This window comes from Pongo pygmaeus, chromosome 22 (genome assembly GCF_028885625.2).
Source record: "Pongo pygmaeus isolate AG05252 chromosome 22, NHGRI_mPonPyg2-v2.0_pri, whole genome shotgun sequence".
NCBI classification, from domain to species: Eukaryota; Metazoa; Chordata; class Mammalia; order Primates; family Hominidae; genus Pongo; species Pongo pygmaeus.
In genome coordinates this window covers 44,720,683-44,740,864 of record NC_072395.2, presented here as the reverse complement: position 1 = coordinate 44,740,864, position 20,182 = coordinate 44,720,683, and the positions used below count along the sequence as shown (strand labels likewise).

Genomic DNA, 20,182 nt, shown 5'->3' with positions numbered 1-20,182 from the left:
GGCCTGACAACTTACCAGAAAGCCTTGGGGTTGAACGTAAGACAACGAGAACTCAAATAGAGGATTAAAATGGCAGTGGTGATGCAGGGAGGGAGCCCAGAACGAATCAAATGGCTCAGAAAATGGGCAAGAGAAGCAAGCAGGATTGCAAAATGTTTTGGCAGGAATGTGGCTTAGGAGACTAATAAACTTATAAAAAAAATTACAGTCAAAGAGACAGATTCCAAACCTACATATATCTCCATGGGAAACATCCAAAATAAAATGTATGTTTGCAAATAGCAACTTCTCCCATCTGTTGCAGTGTTGCTACATTTTCTCAGGAAAGAGCGAGGGTCCATTAACAGTCCCCTGACACTGCAAAATACTGTCTGGTTCTGGTTGGTCACCTGTCACTCAGATACCTAGGTGCCTAACTAAATCCCTGCAGAAAGCACAGCTGTTCAGGAGCCAGGATTTTTCTACAGAGCACCAGACAGAAAACCCGTTCAACATAGTCATCACCCAGACAGGCCCACCCAGAGCAGCAAGGAATGAGAGAAACATACAGCGCTTGCAGAACCAGAGCCTGCCAACTTGGACATTACCCCCTAGAAGGCTGTCCACATGTCTTGGGAAGATCAAACCATGCTTGGATCCACTCATAAAATATTTTCTGGCCGGGCGCAGTGGCTCATCCCACCCAGCACTTTGGGATGCCAAGGCAGGTGGATCACCTGAGGTCAGGAGTTCGAGACCAGCCTGACCAGCCTCACTCTGTCTCTACTAAAAATACAAAAATTAGCTGGGCGTGGTGGTGTACACCTGTAATCTCAACTACTCGAGAGGCTGAAGCAGGAGAATCGCTTGAACCCGGGAGGCGGAGGTTGCAGTGAGCCAAGATCCAGCCTGGGCAACAAGAGCGGAACTGTCTCAAAAAAAAAAAAAAAAGCATTTTCTGAGCATATTCTCTGTACCAGAAACTATTCTTGGCACTGGGGATAGAGCAGTGGTTTCTTCCTCATAGGGCTTACACTCTAGTGGGGAGACAAACACATCAACTCTAAATATATGCCATGGGATCAGGTGATGTTAAAGGTTTAATTATGTCCCTCCAGAATTCATCTGTTGGAGTCCTAACCCCAGTACCTCAGTACTTTATTTGAATATGAGGGGTCTTTTTTTTTTTTTTTTTGAGACAGTCTCATTCTGTCTCCCAGTTTGGAGTACAATGGCGCAATCTCAGCTCACTGCAACCTCCGCCTCCCAGCCAGGTTCATGTGATTCTCATGCCTCAGCTTCCTGAGTAGCTGGGTTTACAGGTGTGCACCACCATGCCCAGATAATTTTTGTATTTTTCACAGAGACAGGGTTTCACCGTGTTGGCCACACTGGTCTCAAACTCCTGACCTCAGGTGATCTGCCTGCCTCAGCTTCCCAAAGAGCTAAGATTATAGGCATGAGCCACTGCACCTAGCCCCCTGAATATGAGGTCTTTAGAGAAGTAATCAAGTTAAAGTGAGGTCATTAAGGTGGGCCCTGATCCAATTTGAACTGGTGTCCTTATTAAAAGGGAACATAGACCAAGCGTGGTGGCTCACGTCTGTAGTCTGTAATCCCAGCATTTTGGGAGGCTGAGGCAGGTGGATCACGAGGTCAGGAATTCAAGACCAGCTTGACCAACGTGGTGAAATGGTCTTTACTAAAAATACAAAAATTAGCTGGGTATGGTGGCGCGTGCCTGTCATCCCAGCTACTCAGGAGGCTGAGGCAGGAAAATCGTTTGAACCCGGGAGGCGGAGATTACAGTGAGCCAAGATTGTGCCACTACACAATAGCCTGGGCAACAGAGCAAGTCTCCATCTCAAAAAAAAAAAAAAAATACAAAAGGGAACATTTGGACAGAGAGACAGACACACGTGTAGGGCAGACGATGTAAAGAGACACAAGAAGAAGACAGCCATGGATAAGCCGAGGAGCGGGACATGGAACAGATCCTTCCCGCACAGCCTCAGAAGGACCCACCCTGCCAACACCTTGATTTTGGACTTCCAGCCTCCAGAATGAGAGACAGTAAGGCCTTGCTGTTCCAGCCCCCGGGTCTGTGGTGCTCTCTTATGGCAGCTCTAGCAAACCAGTCCAGGTGGTGAGGAGGGACAAAGCGGAGTGAAGGGGCAGAGAGTGACAGGGGACAGGGCATTCAGAGACGTTCGTCAGGCCGAGGCCACAGGAATTCCAACAGCAGGGCCCACCTGTCGGCCCCACCAAGGCTGCTCCTTGGAGGGCTTCTCAAGTAGACAGAGCCCCTCGAAGAGTCCCAAGGTGCATGCACTGTCACACACACGCATTAATGTATTAATACCCGTCTTAGTGCATTTTATGTCCAAGTTATGTAGTGGCTCTTGCTCCTTGAAAGGTTTTTACTTCCCTCAATATTCCCCCTTTCTCCTTCTTCTCAACCACTGTCTTAGTCAGCTTGGGCTGGTGTAACATAATACCATAATACCATAGACTGGATGCCTTATAAACAACAGACAATTTGGCCAGGCGCGGTGACTCGTGCCTGTAATCCCAGCACTTTGGGAGGCCGAGGCGGGTGGATCACCTCAGGTCAGGAGTTCGAGACCAGCCTGACCAACATGGCAAAACCCCATCTCTACTGAAAATACAAAAATTAGCTGGGTGTGGTGGCACGCACCTGTAGTCCCAGCTACTCGGGAGGCTGAGACAGGAGAATCGCTTGACCCAGAAGGCAGAGGTTGCAGTGAGCCAAGATGGCGCCATTGCACTCCAGCCTGGCCGACAAAGAGTGACACTCTGTCAAAAAAAAAAAAAAAAAGAAAAAAAGAACAGACATGTCTTTCTCACAATTCTGGAGCCTGGAAAGTCTAAGCCTAACACACCGGCAGATCCAGTGTTGATGAGGGCGTGTTTTCTGGCTCATAGAAATGGCACCTTTTCACTGAGTCCTCATATGGTGGAAGGACAAACAAGCTCCTTTAGGCACCTTTTATTTATTTATTTATTTGTTTTTTGAGACAGAGTTTTGCTCTTGTCACCCAGGCTAGAGTGCAATGTCATGATCTTGGCTCACTGCAACCTCCACCTCCCAGGTTCAGGTCATTCTCCTGCCTCAGCCTCCCAAGTAGCTGGGATTACCGGTGCCCACCACCACGCCTGGCTAATTTTTGTATTTTCAGTAGAGATGGGGTTTCGCCATGTTGGTCAGGCTGGTGTCAAGCTCCTGACCTCAAGTGATCCACCCACCTCGGCCTCCCAAAGTCTGGGATTACAGGTGTGAGCCACCATGCCTGGCCTTTTTTATTTTTTTATTTTGTCACTACAACCTCAGTCAGGCACCTTTTATAAGGGCACTAATCCCATTCATGAGGGTAGATCTCATCACCTCCCAAAGGCCCCATCTCCAAAGACCATCACACTGGAGGTTCGAATTTCAACAAAAGAATTTTGGGGGACACAAACATTCTGATCATAGCAACCATCCACCATGAATGGTACCACCTTTCCCATGAAGAGATGATGGGACATGGATTCACAGTTGTCTTACTTAAACCAGCAAGAGTCAAAGATTTCCAAAGACCATCCCACACAGTATCATGCCTCTCCCTTGCAATCCAGGCATGATAAGGGTGGGGGCAGAATCAAGGGTGCTTAGTCCAGGGTCATGGTTGCAGAACCAACCTGCCTAGCCTGAGTGTGTATGTATAATCTGCAACTTTAGCCCAACTGGCACTGGTGTTAACAAACCAAGGTGATCCAAACCCTCAGCCCAGTCATCTGCAGACTTCCATTTAGTCAGCAGAGCCAACAAGGATGGGCAACAAAGCAGTGGCTCTTAATATTTTAGAGGTAAATAACTCCATTTAGAATATAAGGAAACCCATGGACCCTCTCCTCAGAAGTATGTTTACATGCACACAATTGATAGGGCTCCATAGACCTCCAAAACTTATCAATTATCCTTCTCTAGTTCATGAACTCCCAAGAAATAACTTCTGCAAATGGCAAGAACCACAAAGAAAAAGAGAAAGAATAATGGGGAGCGAGGGAAGGTGGTAGACACTGAAAACATATCACTCAAAGAAGACTAATTTCCTTAATATATAAAGAGCTCCTATAAATCAATAAGAAAAAGGCCAAAACCCCAAAAGAAAATTGGTGAATGGACATGAACAATGAACAGAAATGAAGTACAAACAGTTGAGAAGGTATGAAAATATACTCAACTCCCATGTAAATAAGAGAAACAATAAATAAGACAAGATACCATGTTTAATACACTCGATTGGCAGAGATCAAAATGAGTACCCTGTTGGCTGACATGTGGAAAAGCAAACACTCCCATACCAGATGGGTGTGATTATAAGTTGGGAACCCTTATAAATTATAAGGGTTATAAATGTGATTATAAATTGCCAACCTCTATGGCAGGCAATTTGGCAATACTTATCAACAGTTAAAACAGACATACCTTTTGGCCTAAGACTAGGAATTTACTCCTCAGATACACTGAGGGGTCACATTTACAAAGTGACAAATGGTCATGGATATTTACTGAAGTATGGTTTGAGAATAACAAAAAAAAAATTATGTACTACCTAAATGTCCATCAACAAGGGATGGTTAAGTCAACATGATATTTCCACACAATGACTACTATGCAATAACTAATTAACATAAGGAGTGAGGCAATTCTGTAGTAGTCATGGGGAAGAACGCTCAAGACATATTGCTAAGTGAAAAAGCAAGATAATGAACAGCATGTACAGTTTAAAAATACATCTGCCCTGGTGGGTGGGAGGGATGGATGAAGAGAAGCTGGTTCATGGGTACAAACATACATAGATAGAAGAACTAAATTCTAATGTTTGTTAGGGTGACTATACTTAGCAGCAATACTTTGTATATTTCAAGGTAACTAGAATAGAGGACTTGATATGATACCAACCCATGGAAATGAATACTCCGGTGATGGACACGCTGATGCTCTGGCTTGATCATTACACATTCCATGCATGTAACACTCACATGTACCCCATAAATATGTAAAATATTATGTATCAATAAAGAAGAAAAATCTGCCCCCACCTACGCATTTACAAATATGTATGTGGGTCTCTATGCATATAGGGTATCTCTGGAGGGATACACAAGGGCTAGAATGAGAAGTGACCTCTCACGAGAAGATCCAGGAACTGAAGAGCCCAGATAAGAAGCAGTTACCTCTCACTGCAAACCCTCTCAGAACCTTTGAATTTCAGACCATGTGTCTGTATTACCAATTCCAAAACTTAATCAAATGCATCTTGAAAACACAAAGATGATTAAAAACCAAAAAGAACCCAGTGATGAGAAGTTGCATAGCTAGGGCAGAGTGGCCACCGTAAGAGTGCTAAGAGGATGTTAACAGGCGGCTCTAGCCTGAGTAGTTTTTTTTGTCCATGAGAATGTCCCAAACTGTTACTCTACTCATCAAAAATCCAAATTCCCACAACTCCTTCAACAACTTTTCCCACCACTCATGAGTGATGGGGGAGGGAGGATCTCTTCCCAGGAAAGTGCCTGCCTCTGAAGTAGGCATGCTGGCCCACAACTTGGCCCAGCTCTCAGTTGCTCCAGAGTTCTCAGGAAAAAAGCCATAGAGCATATAAAGTGAGCTTTCAACCTTGTAAGTACTAAGAAACAGAACAGAGCCCTGATGATTCTAACCTGAGAGAAATGTGAGGCCAGAAAATTTCCCAGGGTGTGGCACATAGAATCTGCTAATGAGATGCCACGCCGGCTGCTCCCCCATTGCAGGGAGAGAGACCACAATCCAGCAGCAAGGTAGGGCAGGCTGAAGAGAAGCTGGTTCATGGGTACAAACATACATAGATAGAAGAACTAAATGCTAATGTTTGCTACGGGGACTATACTTAGCAGCAATACTTTGTATATTTTGTTGTTGTTGTTGTTGTTGTTGTTGCTGCTGCTATTGTTATGGAGTTTTTGCTCTTGTTGCCCAGGCTGGAGTGCAGTGGCACAATCTCGGCTCACTGCAACCTCCACCTCCTTGGTTCAAGCGACTCTCCTGCCTCAGCCTCCCGAGTAGCTGGGATTACAGGCACGCACACTTGGCTAATTTTTTTGTATTTTTAGTAGAGACAGGGTTTCACCATGTTGGCCAGGCTGGTCTCAAACTCCTGACTTCAGGTGATCTGCCCTCCTCGGCCTCCCAAAGTGCTGGGATTACACACGTGAGCCACCACGCCTGGCCATACTTTGTATATTTCAAGGTAACAAGATGAGAGGACTTGATACCAACACATGGAAATGATGACTACTCATATCTAAAGTGGGCATGGAAAGCATGTCTGTGTTGTCTATGGTCCATATGCTATGGACTCAGATGAAAAGCCCTGGACTCTGACCCTGTCTCTTTCAGTAAACAGCGAATGCTGGGCTGCACCCCTAGATTCCCCATCAGTGCTGAAGAACTGACTCCCCCAGCCGCAGGCTCTCAGCTGTGAGCTCTCCCCAGGAACCGCCCTCAGCAACTGTCCTGTCCGAGGCCATGCCCCTTCCCTGGGCAGCCCCCATCAAGGACTGGCCCATGCAGAAATATAAATCCCAGTCCTCTCATCCCAAGTTGGCCAGCTCTGAAGGGCCAGCTCAGCTCCAGCGCTCACCACGGCATGGGCGGGGGCTTTGGCTGAGAGCAGTATTGGAGCCCAGCTTCTCCCTCTGCCCAGTGCTGCTTTGCCCCTTCCCTTGCAGAGGTCAGTTCTGAGAGTAATCCCTAAAAGCACATTCATCTCCTTCCCAAGATCCGCTTGCCACAACCCAATACTGACAGTCTAAAAAGGTGCTGGGGCTTGAACTATGCTCCCCCAAAAGATACCTTCAAGTCCCCTTGGTACCTGTGGATATGATCTTCTTTGGAAATAGGGACTTTGTAGATGTCATCGAGTTAAAATGAGGCAATATTGGATTAGGGTAGACCTACATCCCATGACTGGTGTCCTTATAAAGAGACATAGGAAGAGATTAAGAGACAGAAGAGACACTCAGAGGGAGGAAGACTGTGTGAAGACAGACGCAGAGACAGAGTGCTGCAGTCATAAGCCAGAAAATGCCAAAGAGTGCTGGCCACCATTGGAAGCTAGAAAGAGGCAAGGAAGGATCCTCCCTATGGCTGCAGAGGGAGTACGGCCCTGCCGACACCTTGGTTTTGGATTTCCAGCCTCCAGAACTGTGACAGAATAAATTTCTGTTGTTGAAGCCACACAGTGTGTGGTAATTTGTTAGAACCATCCTAGCAAACTCATAGAGACTGTCAGAGAGAAGATCTACTCAGGGCCCCCTTCTGCATAATCAAGGCAGGCAAGAACACCAGCAAGCTGGCTGTTACCCCGCCAGGGCTGCTGCAGGCATCTAACAAGAATGTGCACGGGAGGGACACCCTGAAAAAAACCGTAAAACACCTGTAGCACTGGGCTGGTGCTGGTGATGGAGGAGAGGGAACAGCTCTCTCGAATTCACAGAGGCATCCCCCTGCTCGGGGACTATTCAGTCCCTGTGTTTCTAGCTCTTTCCTGCTGGTCATCTTACCACCCAGTGGCACCTCCTATCAGAAAGCGTGAAATTCAATTCAGGTCAGCACTTAGACCAGGGCTGAGTAGAGAAAGAAGTTTCACCCATCAGCTAACATAAGGCCTGGGGATTATCTACGGGTTTCAATTAGCCAAGAGAGCAGGTCTCTCCATTACCACAAATAATCGACAGAGGGAATATATGTCCCAAGGCAAATGATAACCCTGTGCCCAAGCCTCCTTCCCACGGAGAACACCCCAACGCGTCCCTCTCTTTGGGGGCACATGGCTGCCACTCCCCACCCCTTCTGGGCAGATACACCCTGGGACGGGTGATTGCCGCGCTGACCTCCAATAGCTGGCAGCATGCAGAATTCTATAGTCTCACAGACCTGAGTTGGATTGGTATGCACGGGTAGCTATAGCCGTGACTCAACACCTGCAGAGAAAATGTAGGGTTGTACTCCTCTCCGTGGGCACCGTTTCTGCACTGTTGCGCTGACTCAAAGCACCCTTTGAAGTCCGTGGGACCTGTATCAATGAACACTAGGAACCAGGCCCTACGTGCCAATTTCCATCATTCACAAGTACTTCAAAAAGATGAGGCAGGGCAGGAAGTTCAAAAGAATCCGCCCGCAACTGCAGAATGCAATCCTCGAAATTACAGGCACTGCCTTGTCACACAGGGCTCACCAAGCAGGTGCTTTGCAAATGCCTCCTTCTTGCCAAGAAGTCCTTGCCAAGGATTAATAGGAATTTCCAGTTCTCTAAGCATTTCTTGTTCCTCAGAGCGGTTACCCCTAAACTTGTAGCACTTCAAAAATACAGGATTTAGCACCTGTTTGTTTCAGAAATACTTGCTAAAAGCAGATCTGCCAAAAGGCCACCTCTAAAATTAGTCATATTTCCTGCTCTGCAAGACATAGTAAATCGTATTTTTAGTAACTCCTTCACTCCAGGTATCTGGCACTGTCGTGCTCTAAGCACGATTACTGGCAACTTAGTAAGTAGGCAACCCTTATTCTTAGCCTAAAAATAGTTCCGATGGAAGTGACAAGCAGGCTTATTATTTTTTAACCAAGGGTTAGAACAAGATATTTCAACATCTTAACCAATCATTTTATGTACTCAACTTTGTATCTCAGTGAGACTCAATCACAAAAGAAGGTAACAGTGGCATGGACTGTCTGTTCTTGTTCTGTAGTTTGCCTGCCTACAACACTGGCTCAATACCTGAGATACACCTACTCTTTTCTCGATTCAGCTTTTCCAACTATATTTTTTCAACTTTTATCAATTTTTTACAAAACATAATAACCTGTCATGTGCCAGAGACCATGCCTCTCGTAGGTATCATGAACCAACACCAGGGTTCAAGCAATTCTCGTGTGTCAGCCACCCAAGTAGCTGGGACCACAGGTGTGCACCACCACACCCAGCTAATTTTTGTATTTTTAGTAGAGATGGGGTTTCTCCATGTTGGCCAGGCTGGTCTCAAACTCCTGACATCAAGTGATCCACCCACCTCGGCCTCCCAAAGTGCTGGGATTACAGGCGTGAGCCACCACGTCCAGCCACTAAACCAAACTTCTAAGGAATTATCCAAATATATTGCTGATGATAAAGGACCATTGTTTTACTGATTCCTTACAAACATTATTTATAATGTCTGTATTAGAAACATTATACGTGGTTTCTAAGTTGCTTCATTTAAAGTTTAACGTTTATGGAAATTTAAAATCTTAAACTCTTTTTTTTTTTTTTTTTTTTTTTTTGAGATGGAGTCTCATTCTGTCACCCAGGCTGGAGTGCAGTGGCACGATCTAGGCTCACTGCAACCTCCACCTCTCAAATTCAAGCGATTCTCCTGCTGCAGCCTCCAAAGTAGCCGGGATTACAGGTGTGCACCACCACACCTGGCTAATTTTTGCATTTTTAGAGAGACAGGGTTTCACCATGTTGGTCAGGCTGATCTAGAACTCCTGACCTCAAGTGATCCACCCACCTTGGCCTCCCAAAGTGCTAGGATTACAGGCATGAGCCACCAGGTCTGTCCTGTTTCTGGACCTCACTTCAATTTTCTGTAAGTTACTTTCCTTCTTCTGTCGATAGATGATATTATCTGATCATGCAGCAGCCCCCAAGTCACTCTGTCTGGTTGGGGGCCAGGGCGGGGGGCACCTGTTATGTGCCAGAGACCACACCTCTCATGGGTATCACAAATCAATACCAGGCTCTGCAAGCACAACCACTCCAGGTGTTTCAAAGTCATTACCCCATACTGTTGCTCAGCAGCTTCGCTCTTCATCTCAAAGCCAGAGAATGGTACTTTTCAGAATCTGGTTTTGTGATCATTTCCCTGGTCTAATCATCAACTTTGGTCAAAGACACTCAGCCCTGACTGTGAAGGTACCTATTAAGAGTTTCACATGGCCAAGTGAACTATTTATTTTTAAAGCCAGATTAACAGAGATTGCATTAACTCAAAGGAGGACAAAATTAGGTCTCGGCCGCACGCCATCTTTTCTTTACAAGCAGTAAAAGAGCCATCTAGATTCAAATGGCTTCTAAACAAACACCTTCAGAGGAAAAGCAGGCAAAAGATTGTTCTACAGGCAGTGGTGGCAAAAGGAGCCTCTTGATGAGATCAAATTGAAACCTAAAAGGAAAGTCGGGAAAAACTGGCTCCCTTTGTCATCTGCACTCAGACAGTGATTCCCAGCAAACCATGAAGGATTTCACCCAAAGCTTTTTGGAAATGTAACCAAGTAGAAACACAACACACTACACACACACACACACACACACACACACACACACACCCCATACCAAATGCCTTCAACCAGCGATACCCTAGATTTTAGCACAAATCACCCAAAACTAATTCTCACAGTTTGAGAATGCAGCTATGAAGCAGGCCAAACTTGGGGTGCCCTCTCAACTTCTGTTTCCCTACGCCCTCTTTCAGCTTTTTCATGGACTGATTTCCCAAGACAAGCTGCCCTGAATCCTTTTGTTCCACGTGGGCTGGGAGTACTTCTCGCTACAGTATTGATGACTTCATTCCCTTCCTAATGTGGAATGTATCCTCTATAAAAGGATGGGCCAGGTGCAGTGGCTCACGTCTGTAATCGTAGCACTTTGGGAGGCCAAGGTGGGAGGATCACTTGAGGCCAGGAGTTGGAGACCAGCCTGAGCAACACAGTGAGACCCCTGTCTTTACAAAAAATTTAAAAAATTAAAAGATAGGACAGGAGAAAAGTGAAGTTCTAAATCCAAAGTGTACACACCCCAAGAAAAGAGGAATTAATGAGGGTAAGAAGCCTCCCTGGGTCACAGTGGGGGACACTGGAGGTTTAATGACCTCCTTTTCCTCAGCTCTGCTCACTGGAGGAAACTTTCCCCAGGCCAAAACCATCTTAGTAGTTCACCTTTTAAAAGAACTTCAGGCTGCAAATAGCCTGAGGCTGTCTTCATCTTTGTTTTGGCCTTAGTTAGGCAATACCCAAAACTAGAGTGGGGATGAGGACTCATTTTAATTTAGCAATCCTTCTCAGAGTCAAGCATACACACACAACCATTTTAATCCCTACAATCTACTAAAACCCAAATCTATTAGTTAAGCATTAAAGGTGCTGGATTTGGGAGATAAATGCTATGAATGACACCATTGTTTCTTTAAAGTCAGCAATTGAGTGAACTAAAATCCAGATTTCTCCCAATGCCCGCAATCCCTGGAGCACTGATTCTCCCTGCTGGGGAGGAGCATCCCGGGAAAACCAAGTTTTTCAACACAGGTATCTCTCACCTGCCTCCTTCTCCACCCAAAGAACCACCGTCCTTAACCACAGTCCACCAATGGGTCCGGGGAAATAATTTTACATCCAATTAACATCTCCTGTCATTGCAACAATGAAGTGAGATTCATCATTTAAGAACGATAAGATGGGAGGGAAAGGGGAGTGGGCACCTGGGGGAGCAGCGAGTCTCTTCATGTGAATCCTATTTGGGCAGGAATTCCCTGCACGTCGGGGTTCCCAGTGGGCCCAGCACAGAGCTCCAGACCCCAAGCGCTGGCTGAGCTCTGAATCCACCCCCAGGCAGTTCAGCCAAAGCCAAGAGTTTTATGGTGCAAAAATGCGCTGCTACAGAGCCAGAGGCACAGCACAACACAGCAAGGTGGAGAGAAGCCAGAAGTCTGTGCACCAGGGCAGGCGAGAAGAATGTACTTGCAGTGTTTGCCATTACGTTGTGAGCATAAAGACTCGCCTCTTTCCGTTATGTTTAGAGAGGAAATATGCACGACCAGACTAAATCCTATACGTTTCCAATGAAAATAAACTTCCATCGCCAGTGCCAACAGGAATTTACACAGGGCCAGGAGAAGAGAGCTCACTCTAATTAGCCCACTGTGTGGCTTCGCAGCATCCTCGCGCCCTGAACGGACCCGCAGTGTGGAAGTCAGACAGCTCACTACGAATCGAATCGAATCGAATCGAATCGAGGAGTATAAGTGTGCCTTGCTCCCTGCGGACTAGAACGAGGTTTGGAGGTTTTCCCTTTTTCTTTGAAGAGTTACTCAAGTTCATACTGAACACTCCTTTTTTGCATGGGAATTCAGGCAGGAGGCACTTCTAAAAACTACTCACTCTAACCCCACATACCCATAATAAAAGGGTGCCTCACTCAAAACGGCTGTAGGGAACACAGGGAAAATGACAAGGGTGACGGAGACCTGCATTCACAGGCAAAAGGCTCCAAGACAAAGAGGGGAAATGGGGTGGGGGGGAACTACAGGTGGGGTGAGGCTGGAGACAGGCAGGAAGGGCAGGTTGGCCCTGTGACCAGGGGTTTCACTGGGCAGCCCCAGGATGGGCAGAGGCCCCCAGGTCGGAAGGCAGAGGGCTTGGCTCCCAGGCCACCTGATCGGTTGGGAAGTGAACTCCGCCTTCCCTCCTTGCGGCTGACGCCTCCCTGACCCACGGACCACACAAAGGAGCTGGTCCCCCTCCAGGTTTGAGCCACCCCCAGCCTGGGGGCAGTCTTGAGCCCGAGATGACAGGAGCTTGGGGCAGCTCCAGCCTGGATTGGCTCTGAGCTCGGGCAGCTCCAGCCTGGGGTGACCCGGCCTCAAAAGCGAGTCACCAGCTCTTGGGTTTCTTCTCACAGCTCTAAGTTACACCTTCCATCTACCTGCCCCTCGCCTGGCAAGGGTTCACAACCATCTAACTTCCAACAAGGCTGGAGAGGTTCCCATTTCGGTCTCGGGGAGTTCCCCTTTCCTTTCCCCTCTTCTAGAAAGATAAGGCATCTCCCAGTCTCTGGGGGAGGTATCTGTAGTTCTGTTCCTGCCAGTAGCAAGGTCTTCACTGCAGCTCCCACCCTGAGGCTGGAGGGCACAAAGGAGCTGGGGGAACGGAGAGAGGGGGATGAGACGGACAGAAGGGGATGAGAATGGCGGGGATGAGAATGGTGGGTGATGGGGGCAGGGGTGGGAGGGTTGAGTGGATGGAGAGCAGCACAGGTTGAGGGATGGACGACAGGTGGAGGGCGGAGGCAAAAACCCTCCTCTGAGCACGAAAAATTCCCTAGCTGCCGGAGCCCACAGGTGGGAAGCAATGCAGGATCTCAGCCTTCCCCCACCTCCTCCCAGAGCCCAGGAACGGGGATCAGACTCTAAGCTCCCCCAGAGGCTGGCTGTTAGCTTTCCTGCTCCCCCCGCCCCCCGACATAAGAGCCCACCTCCTCTAGCCCTGGTTCCCGCCTCGCCACGGATCCGCCGCCCCGCCGGCCTGAAGGGCAGAGGGGCCCCATCCCGCCCCCCGCGCTAGTGTCCGCCAGGCGGCGCCCTTCCACGAGCAGAACGGCCGCGCGGGACGCTTCCCGGGGCAAGGCCGTCCCCTTCCAAGCCCCCAGCCCCCGGGCAGCGGACCCCAGGCCGCCCTTCGGGAAAGGCTGCGAGAGGCTGGCTGAGCGCGCGTTTTAACCCAACAGGAAAGCCGTGCGGAGGGGGAAGGCGCTTGGCCCGGGACTGCACACTGGGACTCCCAGTGCAGTGCTCCCCGCGGGGTCCTGGCCGCCGACTCCCGCCCCTGTGCCCCAGCCCCACGGCGCCCGGGAGACTCACCTTCTCCCCGGTCAGCACGTGCAGCCCCTCGCGCACCTTGGCGAAGGAGCCCTCGCCCAGCTTCCTGCTGCCGATGAGGTAGTTGCCCACGCGCTTGTGGTGCTGGAAGTCGCGGAGCCGCTCGCGGGGCACGCCGCTCACCCAGGCAGGCAGGAAACTTCCCTCGCAGGCCGCCGCGGGCCTGGCTGCGTCCTCCGCGCCGCCGCCGCCGCCCCCAGGCGCCGCCGGCTCCCCCAGGAGCCCGTCCCCCGCCGCCGCCGGCATCGCGCTCGCCCGCGGCCCGCGCGGCTCCTGCTCGGCTCCCGCGCTCGCAGCTCCTCCTCCCCAGGCTCTTCCGCTTCCCCGGCTCCTTCGGCTTCTCCCGCCGCCGCCCTGGGCCCAGCCCCGCCCGGGTCTCCGCACCCAGCGCCCGGGGCCGCCGCGATCACGCCCCCCGCGCCGCCAAGCGAGGCGCGCAGACAATAGCGGCCGCCCAGGGGACGCGGGACCGGGGACCCCGCCCCCAAAAGTTCTTCCTCGGAGGGTCGCCCGGGCCCCTTTCAGGACACCAGGATCCCGCCCCGGGTCCCGTCCAGGAACCTAATGACAGTTGCCCTGCTCGGGCGCGCGGGGTGGGGCGCGGTCCGGCGGCGCCTGGGTCCCGGGGTCCGGGTGCCCGGGTCCGGGAGCCCTGGCGCCTCCGCAGCCTCCGCCTCGCCGCCGCCGTCTGGCCCGCACGGGCTTGGGTCCGGCTCGCGCGATCGCTCCTAGCCGTGCGCTGGGCGGCCGCTCCCGCCGGAGAGAAGCGCGCGGCGGGCTGCAGGCGCCCTCTGGAAGGCAGCAGAAGAAAGCCCCATTCAGTTTGAATTTGCAGAAATTTAATCCGCTCGCGGGCGGCGGGAACAGATGCGAGCTCCACTCCGCAGCCCGTGCACTTTCAAATCCCTAGTAGCCCCTCCTTCTCCGCGCGCCACAGTCAAACTCGACCCTCGCTGGAGAGGGGAGGGCCCGGGAAGGGGAGCGGCGGAGGAGACGGAGGAGCCACCTGAGCGCCAGACAGGCAGACCCTGCGCGGCCTCGGAGGCGCGCGCTCCCGGGCCGCCCAGGTCGGGCCGCCTCCGGCTGCGCCTCTCGCCCGGATTCTGGGCTTGGGTTTTCTGGACCTTTCGGCGGTGAAATCCCCCACTGGCCGCACCCACCCGGGGCGGGGGGAAGGGGGAAGGCTCTCGAACTCCGTAGACTGTGGGTCGGGTTGCGTGTCCGGCCCTGAGTCCGGCACACAGTTAGGGCCCCCTGGACCTGGGGTGGAAGGATAGATGGATGGCTGGAAGAAAGGGTGGGGAGGTGGCCAGGCGTCTGCCCGGGCTCGCACGCAGCCTGGTTGGCTGTGTTGGAGGAGGCGCAGCCACAGCAGTAATAGTAGCAGCAGCAACGTAGGAACCGGGGCGTTTGCTGCCTCTGCTTGTAGCTTACACCTTCTTTGCCTTCCATTGAAATGATGCCTGTGATTGCAGGAGGTGGACCGGCGCTCGCCTCTCTTCGATGCTTTTGTTCTGCAAGCGCTGTGACTGTGCTCATTGTATAAACAATTGCAACTGCCCTGAAGACACGGGGCCCTCTCCCAGGATCCCCAACGTCTTCTCAAACCGAAAATGAAGAATCTTGTGAGGGAGAAGCAGGAGGGTAGGTAGGAGGAGGCATTTACAAAATGCTACCTGTTGAGGTGCCCGCATTTGATGGAAACTTCACCCGGATCGTGCAACATCAGAGCTGAAAGGAAGGATTTGGTCCTAACAAAGTTCCTTTCATTGTTTATTCCTGAGTAAACACCTATGACATCGACCCATAGCAATGCTTTGAGATTGGGGGTGGGGGTGGGGGGAACAACAGCTGTCATCAATCCAGTGTCTGGGGGACTCGCTGACCCATCTGAAGACGGACCCAGAGAAACGCCTGCTTTCAATACATCTAATTTTAAATACGCTACTATATTCATCGACCTACCTGTTACAAGTCACCAGCCTCAGTTATTATGACTGAACATACTGCGTTTTCTGTTGTTCTGTCTCATTGTTCTCGTTTACCAATATTAAAGATACAGCTTAAAATGTTTTTCTTGCTGTGCTTAAGGGACTTCTTTGCTCCCACCGGCCTTGACTATTTCAGTAAGGTTTATTCAATCCTTTTAATGTCTCTAATTCAGTAATCAAATCTTAAGAGGACAGTTGCATGGGAGAGGAATGGTGACTAGCATGGTGCCAGCAGAATAGATGTCCAGCAACTGTCTAAAGAATGAGGAATATGGAGCTCACTTCGGGGTAAAAACCACTCTGAGGCCGGACGCGGTGGCTCATGCCTGTAATCCTAGCACTTTGGGAGGCCGAGGCGGGTAGATCACGAGGTCAGGAGTTCAAGACCAGACTGGCCAAGATGGTGAAACCCTGTCTCTACTAAAAATACAAAAATTAGCCGGGCGTGGTGGCAGGCGCCTGTAATCCCAGCTACGCGGGAGGCTGAGGCAGAGAATTGCTTGAATCCAGGAGGCAGAGGGTGCAGTGAGCTAAAATCTTGCCACTGCACTCCAGCCTGGCCGACAGAGCAAGACTCCTTCTCAAAAAAAAAAAAAAAAAAAACCGCTCTGAATCTTCCATCAGAAACAGTTTGGGAGTCCACCCAATGTTGTGTTAACAGAGTATGTTTTTTTTAATGTTAGGACATGCACTCTTTATGAAAATTTAGAGATTTCTTTATTAAGGTTTAAGGCAAATTTCAGAGACTATTCCCCAAAGTATTTTTATGGTCTAAAAAAAAAAAAGTTTCATAAAAATGGTGGATGACATTTACAATGAAATAGAGATTTTCTTTCCTTTTAATTATCCTCTCAGGGTAGAGGTCAGGAAAGGGGTGAAGAAGAGAGAAAATCCAGGCCATTAAATCTTTTTCAAGCCTGCTGCCTGGGTTTGATTCAAGTTCACTGCTAATTCCATAAGCTGGGATGGATGCCAAAGAGAAGTCCAAATCCTACCCGTGCATCCCCTTTGTAACTGGTTTTTGAACTACAAGTCCTAGTCTCTGAAATGGCCTGTTTAACAAGAAATCACCCCAGAAACGTCTTTATGTAAAACAAATTAGTACACAATATATTGACCTCATATTCAGTGTGCAGAAAGCATCTGATTATTCAATGCGACAGTAATGCAGCATTGAAAATTCTCTGCTAATTAGCCCAAACTAAATTTCTAGGCTTATCCTCCTGCGGAGTTCCCGGATAGGGGGTGGTGCTGGCCGGGATCTGGCCTCCCTACTGCCACACCTTTGCCTGTGCCTTGCCCGCCCCCAATCTGCTGTCTCCGACTCGTTTCCACCTAGCACAGGTGTTCCCTTTCCCATGAAGCCCTCCCCAACCAATAAGCTGCAAGAAGCCCATCTCCCTCTGTTGTCTCTTAGCTCATATAGTCATTTCACATTCCTCTTATGTCCTGTAGTACTTATTATCTATGGCTTTCTTCTCTTTTAGACTCACTGAGGACAGGAGCTGTGTCTAATTTCATTATTTGCCCTACAGTACCTAGCACAGTGTCTGAGACATGATCATTGTTCAGTAAATATCTGTTGAATAAATGAATGAAAGTAATCATTCACTGATTCTCAAGTGGGGTTTTACTGCTCCTGAGAGCAAGACTCCATCTAGTCCTGGGGGAGACAAGTTACCAGTGACTTTCTAAAAGCATTTTTAGGTGCATTGTTGGTTGCCTTTGGGGATCAACAAATATAATTGTTTGTCTTGTCGAAGATGGGTCATTCTCTAACTTGGATGAGTTAACCCTTTCAGAAACAGGACCAATCCCAGTGGGCTGTGAAGCCTCGGGAAGCTTTCTCAGTTGACTCATACCAGCTGCTTCCTTCCTTCCCTTTTCCTTCCCCATCTCCTCACCCCATATGGCTGGGAGACTGCCTCTGTTCTCCCACAGAACGCCAGCTTCTAGACCCAGCTGGAAGCAGTCAAAGACAATTAGAAGTAATCAGGCTGGCACAGCCAGGAAATGAGAGTTGGCTAGAAGGGGTTAGGCTGGCAGAAGCCGGCTGGTAGCTGGAGAAGGAACGGATGGCAAAGCAAAGACGGCAGACATGGATCAACTTTGCCTGGAAGACATCCTGTAAACTCTATATGTTCATGTTCCCAAAACAAAGTGTCCCATAAATAACAGCCTGGACTTGAACGCATGTCCCCAGAGTTCATGTCCAGCATTATTCTTTCACAACACCCAGCTGTTGAACGTGCACAATGCAATGGCTGAGGAAGAAAGGGTTCCTCAGGCATAAAGACTCATGTGCAAAGGCAGCCCAGTGTGCTATTGCAGAGTAGGCTGCTGCCAGCATCCCCACAATGAAACACTTCTCTAAAAATGAGTCATGACACTTACCTTTTGGTGCTTCAGTTTCCTTAAGCTGCAAAAATGGGATATTAAGGAATTGTGTGGAGTCAATCAGATTATGCACGCAAAGCACTCTGATCAGTGCCTGGCACATTATAAGTACAAGGTGAATTTCAGCTTTCACACCTTCCATCAATATGACTATCATCATCATAAACTAAGAGAAGTCACTCAAGAATGCCCCAGAGGTCCACCAGCACAATTGCCCCGGTAACTGTGATGAATCCAAAAGCATAATCTCCAGGTTGGATCTCTTCCCTGAAACCAGAGTCCTATGTCAACCCTCTTCAACTCTGCCAGGCTGTCTGATAGGATCTCACTCACATGTAACTTGGGATACACACACACACACACGCACACACACGCACACACACCCACACACACACCCCTCTGTACTTCTTTCCTAAGGCTTCACCCAAATTCACCCCAAAATTTTGTAGGCATCCTTTGCTTCCTCTGCTTCTCGATCCTCATACCCAACCCATCAGCAAATCCTATACCCACCTGTGACCCTTTCTCTCACTTTCTAAGTGGCATCCTTTGCTTCCACGCCAAAGCCAAAACCAGTTCTTCAAAATGGGAATCGGTAATCCCAGCACTTAAGGAGGCCAAGGAGGGAAGATCACCTGAGGTCAGGAGTTCAAGACCAGCCTGGCCAACATAGCGGAACCCCATCTCTACTAAAAATACAAAAATTAGCCAGGCATGGCGGCAGGCACCTGTAATCCCAGCTACTCAGGAGGCTGAGGCAGGGAGAATTGCTTGAACCCCGGAGGTGGAGGTTGCAGTGAGCCAAGATCATGCCATTACACTCTAGCCTGGGCGACAGAGCAAGACTCCATCTCAAAAAAAAAAAAAAGGGAATCAGATCATATCACTTCCCTGCACTCGAAAGCTGTTCAACAGACCCCTGCAGAAAAGATTCCCCAAGCACTTTGTCATGATATGGCCCTGCCTCCCTCTTCACTGTCACCTCCTGGGAGCCAGACACCAAGCTCTTCCCTGCTTCAAAGGCTTTACCTCTGTGTCTTGGTCGGCTCAGACTGCCATAACAAAACACCTAGACTGGGCGGCTTAAACACCAGACATTTCTTTCTCATTGTTCTGAGGAATCCAAGATTTAGGTTCCAGCAGATATACATATATAGAGATTTACTCTAAAGAATTGACTCACATGATGATGGAGACTGAGAAGTCCAGAACGAAAGTGCTAGCAGATTCAGTTCCTGATGAAGGCTCTCCTCCCGGCTGACAGATGAGTGCTCTCGCCAAGTGCTCTCATGGCAGAAAGACACACAGCCCTGGTCTCTTCTTCTTTTTATAAGGACACCAACCGGATCATAAGGGTCCCACTCTCATGCACTCAATTAAGCCTAAATGCCTTCCGAAGGTCTCACCTCCAAATACCATCACATCGGAGGTCACAGCTGCAACGTATGAACTTGGGCCAGGGGGATACAAACATTCAGTTCATGACACTCTGCCAACAATACACTTCTTCAACATCGCTGAAGTTTCTCACTTCATTCAGGGCTCTGCTCTCTCAATCGGAAAATCAGAAATCAGGCAGATCGTCCCAGGGTCCCTAATCGCCACACTCAACTTTTCATGTCATTCATCATTAGCTAACAGAAGAATGTACATTCACTTGTTTATGTGTTTATTTTCTCTCTCTCTCTCTCTCTCTCCCTCTCATTTAATGTCCATGAAGCGAGGGACTTTGTATCCCAACAGCCATGCATGCCTGGTCCACTGTACACGTTCAGCAATGGCAATGCGGAACTTCATCTCAACTCTTGATCTGTCCATGTGGGAGAGGAAGAAGTTGCTGAGCTTTGTGTGGTTGTGGCGCTGCAGCATGATGGTGTACGGATGGTGACACCAGGCCAACCTCCTGCAGCTGCTTCCCAGCAGCCACTGAGCTGATATTCAAGAAGAAAAAGGTGCATTCTTCAAACAAGACGCTGATGGCTTCTCACAGGACTCATCACAGTTGTACCTCCATTGGTCTCCAAAAGCCGAATGTAATGGCTATTTCAGTAAGAAAAATGTACCTGCCACCTCCCAAC

At 49.3% G+C, this 20,182-nt stretch overlaps 1 protein-coding gene across 1 annotated transcript in view; it reads right to left on the bottom strand.

The window, feature by feature from the left end:
* HUNK (hormonally up-regulated Neu-associated kinase) overlaps positions 1-14,628 on the bottom strand; it is a 131,646-nt gene extending 117,018 nt beyond the window's left edge. The window contains exon 1 of the mRNA XM_054468491.2: positions 13,699-14,628. Within this exon, the coding sequence (XP_054324466.1) occupies positions 13,699-13,962 (264 nt within the window). The 5' untranslated portion in view covers positions 13,963-14,628. The remainder of the gene's footprint in view (positions 1-13,698) is intronic.
* Positions 14,629-20,182: the final 5,554 nt, after the last annotated feature.